The sequence below is a fragment of the Simochromis diagramma genome, unplaced genomic scaffold (assembly GCF_900408965.1).
Source record: "Simochromis diagramma unplaced genomic scaffold, fSimDia1.1 OVJJ01000596.1, whole genome shotgun sequence".
Classification (NCBI taxonomy): Eukaryota; Metazoa; Chordata; class Actinopteri; order Cichliformes; family Cichlidae; genus Simochromis; species Simochromis diagramma.
Genome location: NW_024387245.1, coordinates 4,067,133 through 4,085,809, shown reverse-complemented (window position 1 = coordinate 4,085,809; position 18,677 = coordinate 4,067,133). Strand labels below are relative to the sequence as shown.

Genomic DNA, 18,677 nt, shown 5'->3' with positions numbered 1-18,677 from the left:
TTCATGGGTAAGTAACCCGTTGTGTAAAGAATATGCTAACTGCTAATAGGTTAGGCCTTGCTGTATTGTTTGCTTGTCTTTTTATTGAGCTCTATATGCATTTTAGTTATAGGAAATACATTAATTATAGATTTATGAACATATTATATATCATTTGATAAGAAATTTGTGAGGCTATGATCTTGACAGGGTATTGTATTCAAAACAAAAACCATTGTGGAATTAGCATCATACTACCTAAACAGCTGGTGATAAAACATGAATACGACATTAATTCTTTAGTAAATGGTATTTGCTCAACTGTCCTTTTTTGATTTCAGTGTTAAACAAAAACAAAACAAAAAAGCATACTTAAATTTTTGGTTTTTAATTTAACCATAGCTGACAAGCCCTAAAACAATTAGTATTGTATGCCTGGGCAGGTCTCTACTAGTCTTCAGCTTGATGCATTTTGGTCCTCCCTCAGGCTAAGAGGTGATGAGGCTTAGGTCAGCAATAAGCTTTCACTTGTGATAAACTTGCTAGTTGTCAGTAATTATTTGTAGACTATTTGTCTTATCTGATTGTAAGAGGTCTAGAAAAGCCATTTAGCAAAAAAAAAGAAAGAAAAGTTTTTATTAATAGCTAAACTGGATTTAATTTTTGCATTGCACAGTGTTTAACTGAAAGCAGCTAATTTTAAAAAAATGAATGTAAAAATCTAAAAGATATTTGATGGACAGAATAATTAGCTCACAAAAAAAAAGCTTTCATGGAGTTGGCATGTTTCTTGCAATCAGTCATGAAGTGCTTCCTGTCTGGCATGTGTCAAGTTTCAGAAAATGTACCAGAACCCTTAGGGATTTCTTACAAAACTCTTGTTCCTCTCTGTCAGTTTCAAGAGATGACTAAATCCAGCCACCACCATCAAAATGACCTCAGGCCCACGCTCTTTAATGTCCCACCAAAAATTCAACTCCTCCTCAGTCATCACAAATGACCCAGATTTGAGTCCAGCCAGCATACAGTGACCAAGGTTTTGTCCAGTTAATAACCAGTGTTTATAGGAAACACGAAAATAAACACTTTGCAGTAATTTTCTTAGTGTATATTCAACGACATGAGCCTATAAAACCACTTCAGCTTCATATGTTATTATCATGCCTTTCTAAACCGGAGTGCATTTTGAACTCCATAATGGGCTGTAATCAGGCATCACAACAAATTTACACCATCAGCACAATCATGGAAGTTTTTTAACTGCCCCGAGCAGACAGAAGAAGCTATCTGTTCATCTCAATGTCCTGTGTCAGACCTTCACAGCACACAGCAGCCCGCCACCCATGCCAGGCAGTCTTAAGGTGCTAATAATACATATAGGCCAAGCATAAACCCAACTGCATGCCCTCTCACCACTGAGACAAAGAGGTGGTCACTTCTCCAATTAAAATAAGCGGGCCTATAACTGGCATACCAAACTATTATTTGTTCATGTTTTTGGACTAGACTCATATAACTGTCAGTGAGAAACATCGGGAGAATTTATAGAATGCATTTAGTGAAAGATGTGTTTGCTTGAGCCTCAGTGCAGGGCCCCAGCGCTGTCCCCTGATGTGGAGTCCTTAAGGCGGCTCCACCCTACCACTTCAGAGAAGCTTCAGCCCCTCCTTCTTATGAAAATTATACTCATCCTTCTCATCTGCTGAAAAAGGAGCACTGTTAAAAGAGTATTTAGACTTTAAGATGCACCACAGCAATTACTCCTACATAATAAGTATGCCAGAAAAAAACTAGTTACTTATGATGGTTACTAATTAATGCATATATTTCCTATTTTTTATGCATTAAAATAAATAAATGCACTTCAGCTATACTGCTTTGGCAAACAAAGAAACAAAAAAAAACCTATGCACAACTTGCAGATGAAACCTCCAAAAGCAGTCTTTTAATTCTTTTTGACAAGTTCCCATAGTTTCGGGGCACACCACCAAGATGAATACATTAAAGAGGAGGGGCAGACATCTGTGGTCCACTATGAGCGAAAAGGCAAAAAACTTTTCAGTGCAACGCTCCTCCAAAGTGCATCCACAAAAAAAGAAAGAAAAAAGCCCCACACAGCTGCATCTCACCTGAGCTCGCTTGCGACGTGATAAAAAGGAGAATCACGGATAAAGTGATTTGGACGTCCCTTATCCTCCGTTTAACTTTCCATCTTATATGGGTATCCATGACCGCCAGAGACGTCCACGGCAAAGTGGATTCACTTTTTCAACAGCTAATTAGACTTGCAAAAACTTCTGGTCAGGACAATAAAAAAAAAAAACTAAAAGCCAAAAAAGTCCCAGAGAAAAAAAGGGGGGGGGGGGGGTATATCGTTATTTCTCAAGCAGCCATAAGGGTTTGTTAGTGTGTGTTTTCCCCCAGCTGGTTGACGGACGGCCACCGTCTCTCCCGTACTCCTCTCCTCTCTGCGCTTCTGAACTGTCCTGCACCGCTGCGCCTCCGATCTGAAGTGCTGGCCCCTCTCTTTCAGTCACGTAGAGCCCCTTCAACTCAACAGGGCAACACACACACGCACAGAAGAGGAAAAAGTCTTCCCCCCCAGGCTGTCACTCACTTTGCGGACAGGAGACTCGGGCAAATCAGAGGAGCCCGTATATTAGGGCCAGCCCTGTTATTGGCCGAGGGTGGGAGGAAAAGTTGAGGTGAAAGTTTCACGCCTCCAGCTCTTGCGCTCGGAATTCTTTTACATGGAGTCCGCTATTTCCAGAGAAGTGGTTCAGAGCGGGAAAAGCAAAACTGCTTTTTTATAGGTGGAAAGGCGAGGTGTTTTATCTGCAAGAGCTGATTTATCTGGAGCTGATTGTCATGGGACTGCGAGAAAAATCGTGCTGTGCAATCCACAGGTGGACCCCCAGTGCTAGTTGATATAACAGTATACTGAGCCTAGATGATCAGATATATAGTGAAGATATACATCTATTTATGACTTTTTGTAATGTTCTGCCTTTTAAATGAATCAGATATTTACTCTAAGGAATAATCCACTCAAAGCTCATATCTTTTTCATGTTAATCGGTGATGTACGGGCTTTAAACCTGTTGAATGTATGATGAAATAATGTGCTTGCAGATTTTATTACCCTCGGAAGTTTTTTCATTAGTACCACAAAACTTTAATGTTTAAGAGTTAATAAAAGTAAATATGTAAAAGAATTTCCACCTTTTATGTGGTTTCTTTATCTAGAGCAGAGACGTGAATTCATTTAATATCATTCCCACATACAGCCCACTTTGATCTTATGCAGGCCAGACCAGTGAAACTACCCTTTATGTCAGTGTAGAGAAATTTAACTACACATTTAATCAATGCAAGATCTCAATATGAGAAAAAGAAGCTCAAATTCAACAGTATGTCTCACTCTCTCTACATGGCAAAGTAATGCCTCTGTAGTAAATTAAAGAAATCTCTCAGCATGACTCATTGGGCTTGAATTGTAAGAAGTAAATGTGTAAAACACAGAAATCTATTGCTTAATTGCTTTGGTGTTGTATGAACGGCCATAGGGGAAGTCTTTATCAGTAGGAAAAGCTGTAAAGCTTGTGAAAATACAGTTAAAAATGCCCAATTTTCCTAAATTTCCAAAGCCATCCAATGGGCTCGAATGGAGTTTTTGCTTATGTTTGACAACCCAAATCTAGAGGAGCAGAGGTGGGTGGTGATCGATGATAAGAATTTATATGGCAGTGAAAGGGAAAAAAAAATAACAGCTGAGGGTTAAAAAGAGAAACATCTCCAGGAGGACCAGGCCCAGGGAGGGTGGCCATGTGCCGCAAAGCTGGTTTGAAGGGGGGGGGAAAGGAAATGGAAAAGATGAGGATAGAGAGGCAACAAACAATGCAACACACAAGAAAACAACACTTAGTGCCATATAGTCACCAAATAACACTTTTTTAGAACTGAATGTAGCATGAGATTAAAACTTTCTGTTGTTTCAAGAACTGCCAAAAATGGCAGCTGTCTTTTATAAGCTGTCACATGCCTCCTCCAGTGGGGGGCAGACTTCTATTAATTGCCCAGTAAAAGTTGGTTCTAAGCAAAGTAAACAAGCAGCAACATTGGAAACCGTGCCATGATGTCACATTGTGAAGTGGGATAGGATAGGAAAGGATGAGTCTGAACATGGTCCCTCTAACTTCAGACCTCTAAATTCAGACTAAGAGGTGTTTTATGTTACACGCTGTAGGATTTTTAAGAGCAACAGCTTTACTTGAAGGCTGTTAAGCTTGTTAGATTAATTCAGCACCTTTGAAAGATCTCTCCGATGGCCTCTCTCAGGTCCTCAGGTGACCTCTTTGACCACATGGAAAAACTCCTTGGTTTTAAAGACATTCATTTTTTCCCCTCTGTTGTTTGAAACGAAAAGCTTGTTCTCAAAAGCGGGGTAAAATTTACATTAAGTATAAAGTAGCATTTCTAAACTGACCACTTAGCCATATACTGTAACCGTTACGTGGTAACATGGGTCAAATTATGGCCCGAGCCCTATATTTAGGGTGGGTTCATGCCTACACCACACTTGCCCACACTGTGTTAATCTCAGAGACTCCAAACTACTCCTGAACAAGGCCGTCACGTGCTTACTTAATTTGCCTTCTAACAAAAAGGATGTTGATACGCTGATGCTGGCACACTGCTGGTTAACTTTTATTTTCATTTTGACTTTCATCATTTGCTAAAAAAAACAGTTCCTGTGAGACGTAAGATAGGATATAGTGACTAAAACAGGAAATTATGATTTACTCCTCAAGTGTTTCTATCAGTTTCTCCACGTTTTGTTTTCCACACACACACCAAATGTCAGACAAGCTATGACAGTCTGGCAGTCTGTCTGGCAAGCTATTACTATTAATATTATTATTACTATTATTATCCAGCTTTTGCTCTCTTTTCTAATTCTTGTCTGCTGCTAGTGACACCTAAGGATGGTGAGATTGTGGCTGAAAAAAAGAAAAGTAGCTGAGAAATTCCACATCCTTGCTTGACAGTTTCCTCAGTAAATATATACTATGAGCAGAGTGCACCAGCTGTTCGCAGGCTCAAGCTTAGCCAAGTTATAATATTAGCAAAGTAAAGATTTATATAGCACTAAATCAAAGCATGCAGCACTGCATAATCTGCAGTCACATGTTGAGATTAGTTACAGTACCTGCCAGGTGGGCCCATAAATATATATTTGACTGGCGCACATTAATTTGACCTTTAATTAAATATTATTTAAAAAAATTAAGTTTGGAGGTTAAAAGGATTACATAGGTCAGAGCTAAGCATTTAAAACTGCGTATGACACATGAACATGAGCTTTTAAACTGTTAACACCTGATTGCAGCAAATTGCATGTAATTTGTGCTTTTTCTCAGCGGGTTGGCGTTGATTGTATTATGGCTCCAAGATGGGCAAACATTAGAATACACTAGTCACAAAAGTAGAATGGAGGGAAGTAAAGTCTGATTCCAGACTGTGTTCAGTGCCCCTAACCAGTCACGTTTTATGATGCCCAACCTGACCGCAACATTAACCCTAAGCAGTAATCTCCATCTAAGGTGTGCTGGAATGATATGTTTACATTTCTATTACAGCTAAGTACATTTGAAGCAGAAAATATTTTTGAATTTTAGAATACACCCATAAATCTCCTTCACAGTTTTACAGTGATAATTATCAGTGCAGCTGAAATACATATAGCATGATGCCTCAACTAATGGCAAATCAACTCTTTGGGGGGGAAAATAGCACTGCCAATTCTGAAACTGGTAGTGCTGTTGGTGGGCCAAAGTGACTTTCTTGTCGCTACGAAATATAGGAGCAAAATTGTTCTTTGATTGTTCCTACTGTAAGCCGTTTTAATGAAATAGCATATTAGTTTTAATAAAGCAATATAACCTAAGTCTTGTTCCCATTTATCCAGTGTTGGGACTAACGCGTTATTAAGTAACGCGTTACAGTAACTACCTTATTATTGTGGTAACGAGCACGGTAACTAGTTATTATGCCAAAATCAGGAACGCGTTACTCGTTACTGGGGTTTAGATAGGGTCGTTACTCGTTACTTCGTGTGGTGGCTATCGCGGAGCTTCCACAGATTCAGTAACATTAGCAAGTGGTGGAGGCCAGCAGGTGGATGAAGGAAAAGGGACGCAGAAGGAAAAGAGACCCGAGGCGGCCGCCGGTCCAAGTGTGAACTGAACTTCAGGTAAGAAGTTATGACCTGCAGTCTCTCTGGGTCAGATATGAACCAAGTTTAGATGGAGTTTATTTTCGTTATTCTGACTTTTTCCATACTGCGTGCTAGCTAGCATGACGGAGTTTCTATACAGCTGGGTGGTGCTATGAAGTTAATGATGTTGAACTTTATTTTGTTCATAAGTTATTAGAGTTGCCAACCGTCCCGTCTGGTATTCAGAGAAAATATTACGCGTTTCTTATTGAGGTGAAAAGGAACAGTTTGTCCCGTAATTCAGCTACAATGAAAAAGGCACAAAGCTGGAGTTACTCTGTGTCTTTGCTGCACAGCTGCCTCTTCTTCTTTCATTCTCCCCCCTCCCTCTCCCGTTTCTACTTCAATCATGAAACTGATCAATGATCAGCTGATCGGCTCTCTTGTTTGTTTATCGCCCACTTTGCGCCAGAAAGAGGAAACCAGCGGATGTCGCGGTAAACAACAGCAGCACGTTTAAGCTTGATCAGCTGTTGTTAGAATTTATTTAATATTAATTTCTAGTATCAGCTGATGTTTGCTGGAGCCACAGCTGCAAAAAAGCTGCTGGTCATGATGTCGGTTTGGTTATCTGGTGAGAGGGAAACATGAAGATGAAACCAGGAGATGTCCTTACTGGATCATCAGAGCTGTGATGGAGAAACAGGTTTACCTTTTAGGTGACATGAATGAGTTGAAGGGAAGTTATGAACTGTTTCTGAGAGACAAATAACACCAGGATCCTTTTTTAGGTAGCTGACAGCTGGTAACTGTGCAGGTGCGGATCTAGCAAAGTGTGGCCAGGGGGGCATGTAGGGCATTAACAGGGAATACTTTTCTTTCTTATTATCATTTAAAATGTCTAGCTTTTAAAAAATAATTATCTGAATCTTACAACAAACAATTGATAGATTGATGCATATATACCATCAAAACAGTGTACATCACTGTCACAACAGTGTTTATTTTCATTCAAAGGCTTTATGATATTTGCTATAATGGTGGGCCAGTCTCTAGTCAAAATGCCCGGGCCAGTTTTCTTTCCCAGTCCAGCCCTGTATGCAGCTCATCTGCAGTCTGGTGTTACCTACATCTTCCTATTCAGAAGGCAGAATTTCAGAGTTCTGAGTACAATCGAAAGCACCACGACTGCAGTTTTTGTGTTGGATGTAAAAGGCGCACATGACACTGTGACGTAGGCTAGAATCATGGCAGCAGTCAACGACGGTCCAGGCGTGGGATTTCTCTCATGGAAATATGCACATTATCTTTTCCTTTCTATTGGTCGGTGGCACAGTGCAGTTGTGGCAAGTAAGCAAGCTAGAAGACTGGCAAAGTTATGGAAGCAACACATTAACAAGAGAATTCTGAGTAAAACCAAAGTTACTTTCCCTAGTAACTAGTTACTTTGAAAGTAACGAGTAACTTGAAGTAACTGAGTTACTTTTGAGAGAAGTAACTAGTAATGTAACTAAGTTACTATTTTAAAGTAACTTACCCAACACTGCATTTATCTAATAGAAAATCTGTGAGTATGCAACCTTGAACTGGATAAGGAGAACTGGATGAATGGATAGATGGATGGAAAAAAAGCCCAATTGCAACTTATAAATTTGAGTGCATAAATTTGTCTTCCCCATTGTCAAACATGAAAATCAAGTGTTACACCTCTGAAATTGATCCGGCAGTTGAAATTATGAGGTAAAATAATAGTTTTGTCAGAAATGATGTCTAACTTGGAAAATGGTGGCCATTGTGAAACCCCAAGTGGCTAGTGGGATGTTTAAGATTACTAAATATGAAGGGACAGTTACAAGGTTTGATGTTTTTGTTGACATTACAGTTATGTGCGTCACTAAAACATGTGTCTCGATCGCTTGGAAAGGAAGGAAAGTATAGAAAGCCACTTCTAAATATGGAAGATATAATAATAATAATAATGTACGCAGAGGGAAAGTACTCTCTGCATTTAGCCCATTCACTGTAACGAAGCAGTAGGCAGCCAATGTAGTGCATGGGAAGCAGTATGTAGGGACGGTACCTTGCTCAGGGGTACCTCAGGATAGCCGTTCAGTGGATTCGAACCCCCACCTTCCAATCATGGGGTGACCACTCGACCTACTGAGCTATCCCTGCCCCTTGCCCCCTTGATATAATAAAGATATTTTTGAGATATTTAGATATATCGATATTTTTAAGGTTAAGTTTGTTTAAAAAAATTCAGCTCTATGTTAGCTAGCTCCTCAGGTTTCCCATAAACAAACACATTTAATTCATCAAGAACTTGTAAACTGTGCAAGCTGACTTACATATACATCAAACCTACATCCCGGAGCTTTATAGTCATTTCAAGCAAAGGCAATAATTTTTCACAGACCCTCCATCAAAACATTGCCCTTCAGCACTGTGACCTAGAGACAAATCACAGAATGGAGCCCATGCTGTGGTTACACTTTAATCATAGTTTCTTTAGGAGGTAGAAGCAGGAAAGTCACATACAGAACGCCAAAAGACCAGATAAATTGTAGATCCTGTCACCGAGTTCTTCATAGCTCCAAACACAGAAAGGATTTTTACACAATATTGGATGCTGCACTCCAGATCAAGGATGTGGAAATAACAAAAAGATCAGAGGTACGACATAAGTGCTTGTCTGCTTGCATGTTTTGCTCTCTGATCTGTGAGCTCAATGGCACATCAGCCTCCTTCAGGAGGTGCTTCAGCACAAGCAGCAAGAGGGAGATAGGAGAACAAAGAAAGAGAGGAAAAGCCTAAAAAAAAAGAAAGATGCATCTATCATCTCAAACACAACTGATATCTCTGGGTCAAATCACAATTTTTTAAATCAAGACTCCACAAAACAAGCTGGTAGCATTTTTTTTATATATATTTAAATTATATTTGATCTTTTTTTAAATCTATGTATAAAATGAACCAAGTGCCTTCTCTTTCAGTTGCAGGCTGTGTTTGTTATGCTTTGTTAAAGCCTGTTTGGCACGATGCACTACAGCGGCACACCATATTTTCCATTCCACAATGTGTGACTCCTTCCGTGCCAGATTTTATCATGGTAAATCTCCCCGTGCACACTGTGGGGAAATTTTGCAGAAGTCTAGAGAGAAAGAAGGCTTATACTTACACACCCATAAAGACAAAACGACATCTGTCATCAGAGAGGAAAAGCACTGGTGTTTAATGAGTCAGTCTTACCTATCTGCTCGTTTCCTTCAATATGCTGTATTGGAAAACATTTTGGAAGCACAGATTTTTCTCTTGCAAAAGAAGTAGGCCAAACATATTGTTGTCAACCATGAATCAGTCAGCGGCATTAACTATAATAACTACAATAAGAAACAGACGCGTGGGTGTATTATAACTTGCAATTACATGCCAAAGAGTGTGAAACAGGTAGGCTCAAAGGACAATGTAATGTTGGCACTGTGATCACAGACGAGATGTGGATTTCTTTAGTTTATCAGCCGTGACAGAGATATTGTGGAGCACAAGAGTTCCCTGTGATCCTTGGGCTGCAACCTTCCTGTTTTAACAATACTGAACTTGATCCAGCTTGTGCTATTCAAGAAATGCAAAACATCTGCTTACACTCTTCGAAAGCGTGTGCTCATAAATGCTGTTGTCAGCTTATTTATCAATTCAATTCTATTTAGTTTGATCTATATAGCAACAACAATCACCTCAAGGTGCTATAGATTGTATGGTAAGGACTCTACTATATTAGAGAAACCTAAAAAAAAATCTGAGGAGTCCCTGTGAGCAAGCACTTGGCAAAGGTGGGACAGAAAAACTCCCCTTTAACAGGAAGAAACCTCCAGCAGAAAAACACAGGGTCAGGGAACGGTTGAGACATTTGGGGAGAGAAGAGAAAACAGAACACAGAGAGACATGCCTTATCCTTGTTAATGTGGTGCGTAGTAGAGTTCATTACAATTTGGGGGGGGGGGGGGGGGGTCTGTGTGGTAATGGGCAAATTAGACTTGCACTTGCTTTAACGTAAATACAAGTTGAAGTTGCTTGTCATCATAAACATACTGCTGTGAGGTGCATTATGTCTTGGCTCACTAAATTATAGTTGTTAAGACTATGTAATAAGCGCAATTTCAGCTATAATTTGCAAAATTAACCAAATTACAGAAGAACATTTTTAAGGTGAAGCAATTTTTCTTTTTGTAAACTATCGTATTCAACATGTCTTTGGATTTCAGTGCTCTGAGTGAAGAGATCTAACACCGCCTTAAATAAAACCTTTCGGCCAGAGCAGCAAAAATTAAAGTGCCAAAGTCGTCGCCTGTCGTCTAAGAAATTAACTACCCGTGTCTCCTTCCCCAACCCTGCGAGCCCATCTCCGCCCTGTCGGCTGTTTGTAGTGGTCACTGTAATTATGAAAGGCAGCTCATAACTATGTGTTTTAACGAGACCCATTTGTTATGTTCTTCTCTCCCTGCTGAAGGCGGCTTGTCACATAATTGCAAGGATCTGAGGAGAGACATGGTGCAGGCAAGTTACTAGTCTGTCCAACAGAAGGAGGACTTAAATACTGATACAGTATTATGGTAAATACATTAATGCTTTGTGATGTAATCTTTGGGTCAAACAGTTTTCTCACGAAGATGCTCAAATTATCTTGTCTTCAAATAAGCTTCGTTAGCATAGCCTTCCTTGAATGTGTGATTATTTGGCATGACATTTTGACATATTTATGACATAAGTTATTGTTAATGTCAGGCTCTCTTGCACAGTGTGTCTTTTGTTCTGCCTTCCTTCCCTCACCCGTTGCAACTGCTTGCAGCAGATGGCTGTGCCTCCCTCAGCCTAGTCTGCTGGAAGTTTCTTCCTCTTAAAAGGGAGTTTTTCCTTCCCACTATTCCCTTGCTCACAGGGGGTCGTCTGATTGCTCGGGTTCTCATGCTATTATTGCAGGGTTTTACCTTTCAATAAAAAGCGCTCTGAGGATACTGTTGTTGGCCATTACATAAATAAAACTGAACTGAACTGATTTGAATATAGGGAAACTTTTTTGGGTAAGTCCTCTATAACCTGACTCTCTCTGGGCAAACTGCAAGATTCTCCAAGCTGAAACGGAGTACCCACATTTTTAAAGTGGAAATAAGCATATTTCTGTTTTAAGAGCCAAAGTCAACCCAGGAGAATCTTAAAAATGCAGACCAGTTTATATTTCACTTGCTTCTTCAGACCATTTTCCAATTTATTGAACTCAAAAGGGGGGAGGCCTGGCAGCTGATTGGTGACTCACTGTAGTCTTGCATCAGTGTTTAGTACTGCCATTACTAATAAATGATAAAAAGCAATGATTTATGACATCTCATTGCTGTGGTTAAGCTTTAATTGGTTTTAGAAAAAAAGACTATAATGTGTCAACCTGTCAAACTTACGGACCTTCCACCATAAAGACACATTCTCAAATTCAACCAGAAACAGCTCCACAAGTCTACAATAAATAGCCTTGGGCCATGTGAATAAAAGGCATTTCTTTTAATTTAACCAGGTAAAAAGTCTCATTTGGTTTGAAAATCTCTTTTTCTGCACATTTGTACAATGCCCCTTCATCCCAGCTAACCACAATGGACTCTAAATAGTCTGTCACAGACTCCACCATGATGCAGGACTATGTGTCTTCGCGCTACTTTCTGCTTACTCTCCAGAATAAAGTTTCCAAACACTCACTGTGTTGTCTGTGGTTATGTCAGGACCCACCTCCTGTCAGTCATAGCCGACAGACAAACCAAACCTCTTCTTCATGTTTCTACATAATTAGGCACCCTTTACTGAGTTTCAATAACATTTACTTTTTCACGCAAATATGGGAAGCGGGAAATAGCAAGTGCCAACGCAGGAATTTGGCCGAATCTGTCTAGTTTGTGTTTCTAAGCCGGCACTTTTGCTGGATGCTTGAAGGCACCTACGCAGACAAAAAAATAAACTCACGTGGTGCACCCTCGTCTTTTGCTGTTTGTTTTGATCACGATGATGTGAACGCCCAAAGTGCCCAAAACACAGAGAGTTTCCACTGGCCTTTGGTTGGAACCGAGCTCATATAAATATTATCATGAGTGCATAATACTTGTGCACCTGTTAATGTGTTTTGCAGCTGCCCGCAGGAGAGCAATGCATCAGATTAAACTAGAAAAGCATGAATGCACACAGACACACACACACACACACACACACTCGCATACTTTTAACAAACACTAATACATCTTTCCTCCAGATTTACACAACTGACACGTTGTCATGAACTCACCAAATGCATGTTATCAACTGAGTGCAAATCCCTTCCTGGCAGTGTACAACGGCCTGCATGGTTGTGCTCTAGAGAAATGCCTTTCCCCTGAGTATGAAGGGTAATCCCCCGAGGAAGACCTTTCAGGGTATTCAGTTTTTGTAGAATGAAATCAGAAGGATAAAATGTTGCCTAATTGTGAAATACTGTTTGTGTGTCTACCTCAGTAGGCTAAGTACACACACTGAGTTTAAAATCACAAGGTGCGTGTGCATGTTTTGTTTTACCTGGACCCTACAGAGGTTGCACAGGTGGTCCAGCTCCTCCAGGATGGCACATCAATACGTGCCATTGTGAGAAAATTTGCTGTGTCTCCCAGGACAGTCTCAAGAGCATGGAGGAGATTCCAGGAGACAGGCAGTTACTCTAAGGGAGTTGGACAGGGCCGTAGAAGGTCGTTATCCCATCAGCAGGACCACTGTCTGCTCCCTCTTTCAAGGAGGAACAGGATAGCAACATCATCTAGTGGACCCTATGCTCACTGTGGAGCCCGATTATGATTTGCCAGAGAATACCAGAGTTGGCACGTCCACCAGTGGTGCCCTGTGCTTTTCACAGATGACAGCAGGCTCACCTTGACATGTGACAGACATGAAAGGGTCTGGAAAAGCCATGGAGCATTTTATGCTGCCTGTAACATTGTTTACATGACCAATTTGGTGGTGGGACAGTGATGGTCTGAGGAGCTATATCCAAGGTTTGCATGATCCCCAGTACGCTGGGCTATAAGAAGTATTCAGGGCAACTTTGAGTTGCTGAAATGAAATGTATTTTATTACCCAGTCCATATCATTATAGATATTCAGCATGATTTTTATTCCCACTGAGATCTGCATTCCTTTAGTTTCTTTGAGCAGTGTATTTAGCACCAAACATCCATGTAAAAAATATCAGATGTGGTTGGAGAGGGAGGCAGCGAATCGAGCAGAAAGGGGATCAAACTGAAGATGGCCCCTTGCTACAAATTTATGCTTTATGATTGTTTACAAAGGTGTTTCAGAAATTGTCTCCTTTTATTGGTGGATTTTGTTGCACTAAGGGATCGAGCACTGAATCCTTTGACTTGATACCTAAGAAGTCTGTTTCATTATCTCTGCAGAGTTTTGACAAGCTCAGCCTCATTCTTGTGTAAACAGGCAGCAAGTCAGAGAACAGAGGCAAGGATCGCCTCAGAAGGGAGTTGTAGGTGGCGTCCTTAGTCAACAGCATGCTAAGCATTATCTGATGCAATTGGGAGATGTTTATGTGGAAATAAATATCATGCTTTTCTGACAGTGATCATTTATGCACTCCCAGTTAAGTTTATTACATGAAGGCAGAGTGCACCAATCACTGGGGCACCGCAGTTTCCCACCTGGTAGCTTGTTTGTAGATTGACTCATTATTTCAGCAAGCTGGCTTTGATTCAGCGCCAGCTCTTTGCTGCATGCATGTAATGTGTATAGCTCTCTTCCACTCTCTTTCCAGTACTGGTAAAAAAATACTTATATTTTAATGAAATGCTTTTCTTCTGATGAGATTCTTGAGGCATGAGGTTTGAGACAGCCGTACAAATATATATATATGCATATATATATATAAAAGGAAATGATCTCGTTAATGATTACAAGTTTAGGTTGAATCAGATGAAAGTTTTTCCATCTATTCTATATAACTTGAATGACCCCAGTGACTCTGTCAGCAGCTGAGGAACACTTTGGATCGCTCCTTGCCCCAGGCTGGCTGTATACTCTGCAGGCAAGCAAGCACTCAGATGCACTACCTTAGTCTCCCATATGGCATGCAGCCCCTCTTGGCTCACACTGGTCCTGCTGTTCTCTGTCACACTCTGTTTTGATTTTTAATTTTTTTTTGTTCTCTTTGGAGAAGTGATGTCATAAATTAAACATCACATACATGCTGTAATAATTAAGAGCCAGCAGGATATGCTAATCAGAGACGCTACACTCTGCGCTAGAAGGGGAGTTTGAGAGATAAAACGCACGCCAGCTGCAGTCCGGGTGGCTGTACCTCACTTGAGAAAAAAATGTCCACATTGAATAAGCTGAAGTGGTGTGGTTGAATCATTAGTGATGTCACTGAAGGGGTAAGAAGGGGTAGTCCCGAAATCTGGATCAAATCTTCTTTTTTGTAAATCGTGTCTCATTTTATGTTGCTTTGTTTGCCAGCTTATAAAGCAGAGGCAGTCCCAGAGTGCAAAGTTGGAAGGAAAAAAGCTTGTGGTAAAGCTCATTTTCCTTTTATTGCCAAAAGCTTTTAACCCTTTGGCAACATCACAAACACCAAATACTCTAACTTCCACATTTAAATGAACTGTATGTATATAATATAAAGGGATATTACTAGATATGTGTTCTGTATTTGCTTTCTATTCCCATTCATCACAATCTGGTTTTATGCCAAAGAACGTATATTATATATTTTTTTGCAGTTTTTGGTCCACTGAGCATTAATTCTTCAGACTTTACATCTAGTGAAATGTCCTGGCAGCTACTGGATGACATGCTTTAAATTTTGGTGCATGGTCCTGAAGGATGTCTACTAGTAATTCTAGTAATCCTCTGTCTTGTTGTCTCTTCACAGCTGGCACTTTCTGTATTGGGTCATGTTGACTCTGATCATCCATTTTTTCACTGGTGCCTTCATGAGATTAATGACATTAATGATCTTGAGTAAAATCTCTACAAAACTATTGGATTTACTGTCATTTTATTTGCTACATATTCCAAGGATACATCAGGATTAGTAAAAATTAATTCTATTAAGATCACAGACAGTATAATTGATGAATGTAGCCACCCTGAAGGCTTGTCTTGTGTAAATGGTTAGCCATTTACCCAGTGAAGCACTCTGATTTTCTTCTTCTTCCTTCCATCTCTATCTTCTTTATGAATGCACATGTGTGTGTGTTGTTTGGCCCCAATCTGCCAATGACACATATGGTTTCCCCAGTGTATTGTGATTCATTATTGTGTTCTTATTGGTTTGTTTGTGGATGTTTGTCAGTGATGCAGACACGCTGTAAGAACCCAACCCTGACATTGTCCTAATTTTGTGGAAAACTAGCTTCAGTCGCTGAACTTCAAACTGCCCATGGTAAATGGACTAGTTCTTATATAGTGCTTTTCATCTCGAGAACTCACTTTAAACAACATGTCTCCTATTTCACCTATTCACACAAACACTTTTTCCCCCTAAATTTAAGTGCTTTCTATCTAACATTCACACACTGACAATCTGATCACATGAGAAGCAATTTGGGAGTCAGTATCTTGCCCAAGGCTACAGCCAGGGACCCACGAACCTTTAGTTTAGTAGATGGTGATTCTATGTTACCTAATTTTGCCAGCCCACTCATATTGTTTGTACTTATTTTAGGGAGGTATTAGACTTTGAATATGGCTTTGTAAAGAAATGAGAAGAGATGCACCCAAATTTAATGAGATTCAGTTAGCCATAGTGAAAGGTGATGTAAGATGTCCCATTTTGTTTAGATACATTGTTTTGGTGGTGAGTTGATTGTTGAGGACCCAAAGAGCCAAACAAAGAAGGAATAGAATTCCAACTGAAACCAAGAAATCTAAATGTTCATTAGAAATGTAAAAGGTAGACCACAATCCAAACGTTACAGGGCACAAGGGAAAAGAGAAGAACCAGAAACATTACCAGCATATTAACAGACAAAATAAAAAAGACTAGGAAAGGACTATTTATACACTGTGGGATGTGTATAAATAGTACTAAAAATAGAATGAGAGGTAACTCATGACAGGAGGGGAACAAGAGCTAGCTGAACACAATTAACTCATGCGTCAACAATTATGGAAGTAAAAATACCACAGAGTACAACTGATAACTAACCTTTAAAGTAAAACAGGAATTAGCCAAAAGACTAATCATAAACAGAGACAAGAAAACTCACATTAAAGCTGAAAAAAGACAGGACAATGGCGCAACCACAGAAGAATGAAATGGGGAGAAACAGGAAACACTGAGGGAACTAAACACAAAGGCATCCAAAAGTCTATAAATACTAAATGGAACTTAAATAATACAATAAACACTGAGGCCCAGCATTAGTAGACTAAAAAGATAACAAAACTCAACCTACAAAAAAAATAATCAGAACTTCAAACACTAAAATGACAGAATATATTAAAAAAGGATTCATAATTCAGAGACATCAAGTGGCCTGCAACTCATTAATGTTTTAGGCTGCTTGTTTACATATAAATATTATATTAAACAGTCTTTTACCAATCATTTCCTGCCTTAGGATATACAATATATGCTGCTGTTGATGCAGTTTTGGTTTTCATAGTGCCTTTATTCTAAAATCCTTTTCACACATCGTCTCCCTGCTTTCAGATGTGATCCAATCATTGTCTGAAGTTGCACTTTCTCACATGCAGCACATAACTGTAGTTTGTCCACATCACACATGCTCTCACTTCTGTTAGTGCTCTGTTTGGTTCAGTCACCGGGTGGGACTTGCTCACTGAAAATTCTCCAGGACATTTACCTGCTCTTGGTTTCATTAGACATTTCTAAGACATGCAAGTTGTTTACAGTACAATTATTTTATATATATGAAAACAGATTAACTAATTTGGACTGGTGCAAGTGAATGTTCTGAACTTTATACAAAAACATCCAAGTACTACGTGTCCCTCTTAAACTAACAGTGTTCTTGTTTCTCGTTCCAAACGTTTCTTAAAATTCTTCTTTTTACTGAGCTTCATAAGACCTTTTGTGCATGAAGCATTGCAAGATGTTCAGGAAATGCTGGAAACAGTGAGATGTGCTGAGTCAAGCAGCCTGTGGTCATCTTTTTTTCCCCTTTATTGCTCATGATGCCATTGGCTCCACTGCCTCGCTGACTAAATGCAATTTGAGGGTTTGGATTCCAACTCATATTAACCTTTTAGAGAAGAGGCACTTTGTGTCTTTGTCATATTTCTTGATGGTGAAAGTCTTGGCCATATGACTGACTCCAGAATGGAGGAAACATTACAGTTAATATAATGTTAAACTAGTAAAGAGGAAAATAAGTCCATTGATGTATATAGTTTACAAAAGTAAGGACTGAAAACTGCCTGACAGTCCCTAGACTATTCTCCATCGCACTTCCATTCTCATATCTGCCCAGCAGATGTTCTTACACATAGTCAGATCTACGCAAAAAGCAGTACCAAATGTAATACGGTTATGTCCTTGTGCATTAAATAGGCCTCTCTGAATTCCAGGAGCACCCATCTCAGATATTCGAACTATTTCCCTGTTGTGTTTTATGCCTAAGGGAGCAATCCTTCTCACCTCTGTCCTTTATGCCACTTAAGAAAATACCATGTTTATTCTATGCATGAAGAGAAGTATTAAAAGCCAGGTGGAAGCATACTTATACAAACACTCCAAGTCGTGCAGCATGAACACGGATATACAATCCATACATGCGCATTTCTTTTCCATCACTCGTCTTTTTACTGCTCCTGTCTGATACACTTTCCATCTAAAATGATTCATCAAAACATTTAATTGAGGTTTGGCAGCACTCCTATGGAAAATCTTAACTTTTCAGCTTGTGCCCAACGGCTATTGGTCTTGATAAACACAATGTCTGGAAACGAGACTCGCAGCATAGTAGTGGGAACTTCTTGTGAACTTACTCCTTCAGTATATTTAAAAATCAACTGGTTTTTTTTTAATCAAAGCGTACATGAAAGAAACATAAGGGCACAATTTACCCATTCATAACATGCTGTAATACCACTCCTTGGATGTCTGTTGTTTTATGGCTGCTACTTGCCACTTCTCTTGCTAAGATCATAAAAGCTGAAGCTGTTACCATGTAATGGTTTGCACTGGAAATCCAGATGTCTTCTGGTGAAAGCACGGTTGGGGGGAAAAAAAGAGAATAGGAGGAGGGTCTTTTCAGTGGAAAGAGGAGGGCGGGAACAGAGGACATGAGAGTTGAAGAGTGTGGGGTTACTAGGAGATGCACGTGATGAAGATGGACTGGGTTCAGTGGGAAAACCTGAGAGGTTTAAACGTTTCTGTGTCTTTGTTAAAAGACATATGGCCACAAGTGATGCCTAAAATATGTAGACAGCCACAGGACATGGC

At 39.8% G+C, this 18,677-nt stretch overlaps 1 protein-coding gene across 1 annotated transcript in view; it reads right to left on the bottom strand.

The window, feature by feature from the left end:
- The window catches only part of col5a1 (procollagen, type V, alpha 1), a 76,626-nt gene extending 74,074 nt beyond the window's left edge, over positions 1 to 2,552 (bottom strand). The window contains exon 1 of the mRNA XM_040000100.1: positions 2,109 to 2,552. Within this exon, the coding sequence (XP_039856034.1) occupies positions 2,109 to 2,208 (100 nt within the window). The 5' untranslated portion in view covers positions 2,209 to 2,552. The remainder of the gene's footprint in view (positions 1 to 2,108) is intronic.
- Positions 2,553 to 18,677: the final 16,125 nt, after the last annotated feature.